Source organism: Lactuca virosa, chromosome 1 (assembly GCF_052849685.1).
Source record: "Lactuca virosa cultivar CGN04683 chromosome 1, Lactuca_virosa_CGN04683_v6, whole genome shotgun sequence".
Classification (NCBI taxonomy): Eukaryota; Viridiplantae; Streptophyta; class Magnoliopsida; order Asterales; family Asteraceae; genus Lactuca; species Lactuca virosa.
This window is the reverse complement of record NC_136426.1, coordinates 43,832,903-43,841,157: the sequence shown is the minus strand read 5'-3', so window position 1 is coordinate 43,841,157 and position 8,255 is coordinate 43,832,903. Positions and strand designations below refer to the sequence as shown.

Here is an 8,255-nt window from a genome sequence, read left to right as displayed (position 1 = left end):
GCTTTCAGTAGTACGGGCCCATACTACCTTCCACATCTATCCATACTTTCCTCAAGTACTGCCTCGACTCCACCAAGTCACTTCTACTGCTACTGATCTCTGCTACTCTCATCCTAGGCTTGCCCTAGGGAAATCTCTGACTCTACCCAATCCAGTCCTCAACTGCTGAAGGCCTCCTTGTAATGCCAATTAGCCCTTACCTGAATACCATCACATGTGGCGAGGCTCAGATAATCCTTCAAGTAAAAGGCTCGTTCCTACAACGGTTAGACTCAAACGAGAGCTGCGCAATAGGGCCAAATCTAGCACTCTGAGATTATTCAACCCTGTTCACATGTGACGTGACGTATTCACCTAATGGCTAACTTCCATCACTCCGAGTCCCACAAAGCACGAAGCAAGCAGCATTCAGACACTGGAGACTACTCAAGCAATTCTATCCTCATAACAAGAAACTGTACTAGCATACAATGTTAAGCTCATACTATCAGGCATAACCTAAACAGGCTATCTTACTGTTGTCTACTCAATACTAGCATGCAATTCTCATAAAGCGGAAACACATATAGCAGGCACATAAGGCATCCTCCTAGATCCTTGGTCCTATTCTAGCATGCTGTTTACTGAAACTGGAACTGATATACATAACATAAATCTTGTATGGGTAATTTGGGAGTACTTACTTGAGCTCGGTTGATCACATGCACCACACCCTTTTCCTTTTCTCAAAACTCTTTTTCTTTTTAAGTTTATTTTTCTAAAATCCTCTTGAAAATATTTTTCTTTTGAAAATCCTTTTTACCATTTCCTTAGTTTGAGTCCAGTCACACCCGAGAGTGTGCCTGAATCCCTCAAACCAAGGCTCTGATACCAACTTGAAACGTCCCAAAAATACGACCCGAATTTTTTTTAAATATTACTAAAAATCATATCATCAAATATCATACATACTAAAACCATAAGATGTGTAACTCAAAAGTCAAGTAACTGTGTCAAAACAAATACTGTATCAATCATATCAAAATATCTGGATAAAACTCCCAGGATAAAACTGAAGTTGTGGTGTGTGCCATGCCATCATCCCGAGCTCTTCCCCTTACTTGCGGAAGTACCTGACAACAAAAATGAAACTATAAGCACAAAGCTTAGTGAGATCCCCCAAACTACCACATACCATACAATAACATATAAGCAACTACTGGGCCTTGCCCACTGCATCGGACCGAGTCCGGAACTAACCAGGGCCTTGCCCTCTGCATCAGACCGAAGTCCGGAAACTGCATCGGACCGAAGTCCGGAACTAACCAGGGCCTTGCCCTCTACATCGGACCGAAGTCCGGAAACTGCATCGAACCGAAGTCCGGAACTAACCAGGGCCTTGCCCTCTGCATCGGACCGAAGTCCGGAAACTGACTGAACATAGCATAGCATAATCATAACTACTAACATAGCACATATACTGCATACTGCATCGGACCGAAGTCCGGAACACATAACACAAAGACATGCTTGAATCACAGAGACATCAAGCACACTAAACTACTGCATGACCGAAGTCCGGAACTACTGCTAACTAAACGGGCCGGCATTGTGGCCATTAGCTAGGTTGTCATAAAGATAACAATTCTGTTATCTATATATATATATATATATATATATATATATATATATATATATATATATATATATATATATGTGTGTGTGTGTGTGTGTGTGTGTGTGTGTGTGTTTTGTTAATTTTCTTGACAGTTTCTAGCAATTTAGCCACTACTTATCATAAAGTTGTCTTAAATATAGATTTTTTTTAAAAAAAAAATCACGAAAAATACTCTCATTTCAAAATTTAAAATTTAAAATCAAAAGATAATTACTTAAAAGGGTAATATATTTTTCGATTTGCACACATTTGGTCACTAAGTTTTTTTTCATCCACATTTATCTTTCAACTTGTTAAACTGCAAGGGCGACTCAACCAATTTGTGGCTCTAAGCAAACAAAAAAATTGAGGCCCTTCAAGTTAGCAGACAGTTTCAAACTTGAGACCCTTAGTTTTATAAACCAACGCTTTTACCACCAGGCCAAGCTCCAACTTGTCTTTGTAACCCAACAAATACGTGTATGCATATACATATATAATTAACATAATAAGCTTTAAAATTAGGGGCCCTTTAGAATTGGGGCCCTAAGCCCTTGTTTAGTTTTACAAAGGGTAGAGACGACCCTACATCAGTGCTTATGACCGGCTACTCCAAGTTAGCCGGTAAAAATGACTTAATATGGTAATATATTTCTCATTTTGTACACATTTAGTCATTAATATTTTTGTACACATTTAGTCTTTAATATTTTTTTGTTGCAAAATAAGTCATTTTTGTTTTTGTACTCATTCAGTACTTATGAATGATTTCTTTAGATTTTTCTCACGACATCTTACATGAGACAATCATTAATGAGATGTTTTGGAGCTTTGGATGCTTATGTCCATCGCAATCTCGACTACTTGGTTGCTTAGGTCATGTGTTATGAACGTCATAACTTCTTCATACGATCTCGGCTTTTAACGATCTTTATATCCATGCGTTCGTACTTTTGTCTACTACAAATTTCGTTTAGATTACTCATGTTAAAAACTAATATAGTTTTACTTACGATCTTTATATCCATACGTTTTTTATGAATGCATGTATGAATGTTTTTTTTTATATAAAATCGTAAGTAAAAATATATTACATTTTAACGGGAATATATATTAAATTTTAACGAGAGTAATCTTAACGAAAGTTATAGTAGACTTAGAAAATGAACACATGGATATAAAGATCGTTAAAATATGATATCATATGAAAAAGTTATGACGTTTAGAACACAAGACCTAAGCCAAACCACAAGACCTACACAACCAAACAGTCGAGATCGCGATGGACATAATCATCAACAACTCCAAACACCTCATCAATGATTGTCACACGTAAGATGTGAGAAAAACCTAAATAAATCATTAATAAGTACTGAATGAGTACACAAACAAAAAAGACTTATTTTGAAACAAAAAAATATTAAGGACTAAATGTGTACGAAAATATTAAGGACTAAATATATACAAAATAAAAAAATATTACCTTATTAAGTTATTTTTTCCGACTAACCTGGAGTAACTGGTAATAAGGATTGAATGTGTACAGTTTAATAAGTTGAATGGATAAATGTAAATGAAAAAAAAACTCAATGACCTAATATATAGAAATCGAAAAGTACATTACCATTTTAAATCATTATCTCTACAATCAAACAAAAGAGGATATCGTCATTTTATTTCATGGTTACATTAAATAACAAAAAGATTATAAATGAAAATGTTTTTAACATTTTTACAAGAACATGAGCTGTTTAAAACTTTGAATGATTTAACGTTGTTTATTTACATAGATCTTGAGCATATTTTGATGCTCTATGAAGGTTTGACCAAGAAAGTGTACTGCAATCGCAGGGTTAGAAGGTGGTAGAGATGGTGGGGTGTCACTGGTGGTGTATATAATTGATGTCCGTATTATGATAGGCCCTTTCCTCTTTCCACCTTTTGCTTTTCTCTCTTCTTCTCCCTCCATCTCTCCCACCATTTCTTATTTCTTTGTTTCCCATTTTGCTTTATTTTTCCCTCGCAGTTTAATAGCTGGATCTCTGACCCAATTGTCTGCTTGATCATCAACACCATCACTTTCTTTCCCCCTTTGTTTTCTTCTTTTCAATTAAACCCTATCTAGCTACTCTTCACCACTTCCCTTATAGCAAACCCCAATTTCACCTAAAGAAGATCCAAGAAAACAAGAGAAAAGAAAGATGACTCCGGCGGCGGCTGCGGCGGCGACACCTACTAATTACACGGCCGGACAGTTTGGTGATACGACTTACACAAAAGTGTTTGTTGGTGGGTTGGCTTGGGAAACCCAGAAAGATACCATGAAAACGTACTTTGAGCAGTTTGGTGAGATCTTGGAAGCTGTTGTCATCACTGATAAGACCACTGGCAGATCTAAAGGCTATGGCTTTGTATGATCCCTTCTTCTTCTTCTTCTTCTTACTTTCTTTTTTAAGCATATTTGCATCTAGATCCTGTAGAACATGGGTTGTTGGTTAAGGGTTTTCTGTATATTAAATTCTTGGAAAATAATTGTAATCAAACGAAGACACAAAGTTAGGCTATCATGTGGGTTTTGTTCTATATGCCACTATTTGACACCAAATTCCGACCAAAAATGCAGGTGACTTTCCGGGAAGCCGATGCGGCGATGAGGGCTTGTGTTGATGCAGCTCCGGTGATTGACGGCAGGAGGGCCAACTGCAATCTTGCTTCTTTGGGTGTTCAAAGATCGAAACCCTCAACCCCTAACAAACTCGGTATGTATCAATTCTCTTAATTAATTACAATAACGGCCGGGTTTAATTTGTTCATAGAAAGTATTATTTCATGTTGGTATTCTTGAATTTATAAAACTACAAATCTTTTACGACTTTAGGTTCGTTAATTATGATTAGCATTTGGAATCTTTTAAGAAAACGAATTGTTCGTAGACATGATCATGTATATATACGCAACTATACATTGGGCAGCCTATTGTTAATCTATAAAGATAGATAATATCTCATGGTCATGGGTTCGGATTAAGAAGTGGAGCTGGAAGATGAATATCCATTGCAAAAACACGATTAAGAAAAAAAAATGTGTTTTTTTTTTATTAAAGAGAATCAATGAATATTATCGAGTGAGGTAGGGTTTCCACTTTTATAAAGAAATATATCAGTGTAATGCTTTAATTACAACCACAACCACAAAACATGCATACATGATATATGTATATATATGTTTTTCTTCAGAAAAAAAAAAAAAAGAAGACAGGTCATATACAGCTAGCTCAACTTGGTGGTACTCACATTTTCTTTTTTTCATATCTTATAACATTAGGGTTATTTCAGTAAACTTAATACACCTATCTCCAACGAAAAAATCATGTAATTCGTACGATTTCTATAGTACAATCTGTTTGCTTGCAAGTCATCAATTTACTTGGGATCAATTAAAGTACAACAGTTTAGCATACATATGCATATATATTTTTGTATACATCACTATCATGGCTTAAAAGCATGTACATATAATATGTGTGTATAGTTGTAGTAATAAATACGTATGCATAAATTAATGTAGGTGGAGGAAGGACCATTAGGGTCATGGGTGGTTATGGAGGAGGGTATCATCATCATAATCATAACCATCATCAAGCTGGTGGTGCAGCTGGAATGGGGACGACAGCCTTCCCTTCTGCTACAGCCTTCCCTCATTATGCCATCCACCAAGGCATACCTTTCCCTGCTACTAATCTTTATGGGTATACTCTCTCTCTCTCTCTCTCTCTCTCTCTCTCTCTCTCTCTCTCTCTCTCTCTCTCTCTCTCTCTCTCTCTCTCTCTCTCTCGATACATACATAGACATATCTCTATAAGTATATATGCATTATGCATGGAATGTAGCCACCAAGTATCACATTCCCTGCTACTAATTAATCTTTATGGGTTAGTGTGTATATATAGACATATACATGCGTACATATACATATATAAAAGGTTGTTAGAATAAATATTTTAGTTGAAGCATGTGGGCACAGAGAAATAATTAAACAATATTTGAAGGTTTCTTCTGTAAATTGGCCCTTCTGTATCCAGGCGTGCTTTGCTGTGCTCTATCATCCACATGCCTAGCCATCATGATTGCAATCCCATTCTTTCTCTCTCTATATATATTCTCTCTCTCACACACACTCTCTCTCACATACACTCTCTCTCTGACCCTAGTCAAACTAACCTGCAAACCGCACATGAGCAGTACTGTACATTACAGTACTTCCATTACGACTTTAAAAGATAATTTTGGGACTTTCGTTCTTTTTTTAATCCATTTCAGCAGGCATATGCCATGTACTATGTGTATGGATGATTGTATTCTGTTCTTTCATTTGATTTTTTTTTCTTTAAAATATTCGTTCATGCATCCCATGCATAAACTTATAGTCGTGTTGTAACTTCCACTATACGTTAGGTTTTCATTTTTCTAATTTTCCTTATTCTTGGATCTTCAGATACTCTCCATATTCTCCAGATTACACATATCCAACGGTATGTTTTCAAATTACGTTGTTTTTTTTTAACGTTTGAATTTGGTTTTTAAAACTTGACTGGTTTCTTGTATTAATTCAGAGTTACTATAATGTTTATGGAGGCACAAATGGTCAGTATCCATATTATGGAGCAAATGCCGGTGGTGGTATGATAACAGCTGCCGGAGCTGCCGCCGCAGCCGCCGCCTTCTACCCCTACCTGAACATGGCGGAAGGTGGTCATGGAAACTACGCAACTGGTCAAAGCTATGGTGTGTACCCTCATCATCTTTATCAGTATTCTGCCGTGAATTCTTCAGGAGGATACCCACAACAGTATGGCACTCCGATCTCCCTAGCAGCTACTCCACCATTGCAACCTGCAGGTTTAATTTGCATTAAATATATAGATTTTATAATAACGTTTCTTTCATTTCTAATCACACTAACGACAAATTAATCGATTCTAATGATTTGTTACTAACATTTTTGACAGTTTGTTTTGCTGTACCACAGGCGTAAACATGGTTCTACAATCGCCTGCTGCTCATCATTAAGAGATTCAAGAACTACGTTGATGAAACCGAGCCTGCATGCATGCATAGTTCTCTTTCCATTCTCAGAATCTTTTCCATTCTGAAAAAAAAAACCCCACCCGACCTTTGGCCCAACCATGGTTATCTCTTTCTTTGTCTCTCTTTCATGGAAGCCTTGTAAGTCAAGGTTATCCAAGGTATGGAAACAAGCCCCCCATAGGGGTTATCCATCCAAATTTGGAGGACATTTTTCTATCTTCTCTTTAAAGGGCAGGGTCCCCTACAAGAGAAGGACACCCCAAAAAGCATATGCATGTGCATCTCACCAACTTATGGCTACGGAAAAAAGTTCATAAGTTGGGGAAATTTTTATATAAATTCTTGGCCTATGGGAAAAGGTCAAAAAAAAAAAAAAAAAAAACTAAGACATCATAAAATCAACTCATTTCTCTTGAATTAAGAGAGTTTGTAAATGCTTCAAGTTTCAAATTTTGATGAATGATGTCTATTTTTATATATAAATATATACATTAGTTTAATTAATCATGAGGCATTGGAACGTGCCTTAAGTTTTTGTTTTTCTTAACTTGAACCCTAGTCTTAGATTTTTAAAAACTTGGCTAGCATGTTTTTGTTAAAACTATTTCTAAAAAAATTTCTTTCTCGGAAAACAACGGATCATCCCTTCTTATGGTAAGAAGGGGTGATCATGTTTCTTTTTTAAAATTTCTTTGTAAATTCACTTTGGCTAAACAATGGGATTGTTTAGCCATGTTACTAAATAACATTAAGGTGTAGTTGTAGTGCATTTAGGGTTTTTACCGACTTTTTTAGGTAGGTATCATGGGCTTCGTTAATGGAAATGGAGTTCAAATGCATTTGGAAAGTAAGCCTTGAGAGATATTTTCAATCTCTTGGTTTACGATCTCTAACACATCAACCATGGTTAGGACTCAGGTCAACTTTTCCCTTTCCTTCCCTTCCCATCTCCCCCCTCTCCTATGTGGCTCTCAAGTCTCAAGTAATTTACTTTGAGATGAAACTTAGTACTCTTTTATAATATGTAATCATGATCGAAGGTTTGAACATGGGATTGTAACTAGGAATTAATTAATGTTGCTTAATTACAACACTCATTCTTAATCAATGGTGATTGAGATGAGCCTCTACTTAACCAATTTTTATTTTCCTTTAGAAGACGTATTGCATGCTTTGATATTCTTTAATTACCTTGCTAAATAATCCCCTATCATGCGACTCCATTTTTCAAATTTGAAAAAATGACCATGTTTCACAAACCGATTTACGTATTGGTAAGTCCAATTGTTGGGTTTGTAGTGTTAGATGGATTATTTTCAAATTAATTGATTACAACTATTTTTATTTTCTCAAAAAAAAAAAAAAAACATATTCAATTCATCTCGTCTAAGAACATGCAACGTTTATTTCCTACATGCTTTAATACACTTTTTGATCAACAATTAAAAACTTAAAAGGTTTTCAAGTAAGATAAAATTACGAAACTTGTAAACAGTTAACAATTAGTTTCACAAAAATGTAATTATTGTTAT

The 8,255-nt window shown here is 35.8% G+C and overlaps 1 protein-coding gene across 2 annotated transcripts; it reads left to right on the top strand.

Annotated features, from left to right (window-relative positions):
* The first annotated feature begins 3,555 nt into the window (after positions 1-3,555).
* Positions 3,556-7,862, top strand: LOC145116558 (RNA-binding (RRM/RBD/RNP motifs) family protein). 2 transcript variants are annotated; one of them, XM_079052918.1, is made up of 6 exons: positions 3,556-4,047; positions 4,260-4,395; positions 5,204-5,384; positions 6,131-6,167; positions 6,249-6,534; positions 6,665-7,862. In XM_079052918.1, exons 1-6 carry the CDS (start codon positions 3,838-3,840, stop codon positions 6,703-6,705), a joined length of 891 nt encoding a protein of 296 aa, XP_078909044.1. In that variant the 5' UTR covers positions 3,556-3,837; the 3' UTR covers positions 6,706-7,862. The 2 variants fall into 2 exon arrangements, with proteins under 2 accessions (XP_078909044.1, XP_078909089.1); XM_079052963.1 differs by having other exon boundaries at positions 3,557-4,047; positions 6,645-7,862.
* Positions 7,863-8,255: the final 393 nt, after the last annotated feature.

Coding starts and splice junctions, on each gene's coding strand:
- LOC145116558 (XM_079052918.1), top strand. CDS start 3,838: ATGACTCCGGCGGCGGCTGCGGCGGCGACACCTACTAATTACACGGCC. Junction 5,385..6,130: donor CCTGCTACTAATCTTTATGG/GTATACTCTCTC, acceptor TTGGATCTTCAG/ATACTCTCCATATTCTCCAG. Junction 6,535..6,664: donor TCCACCATTGCAACCTGCAG/GTTTAATTTGCA, acceptor GCTGTACCACAG/GCGTAAACATGGTTCTACAA.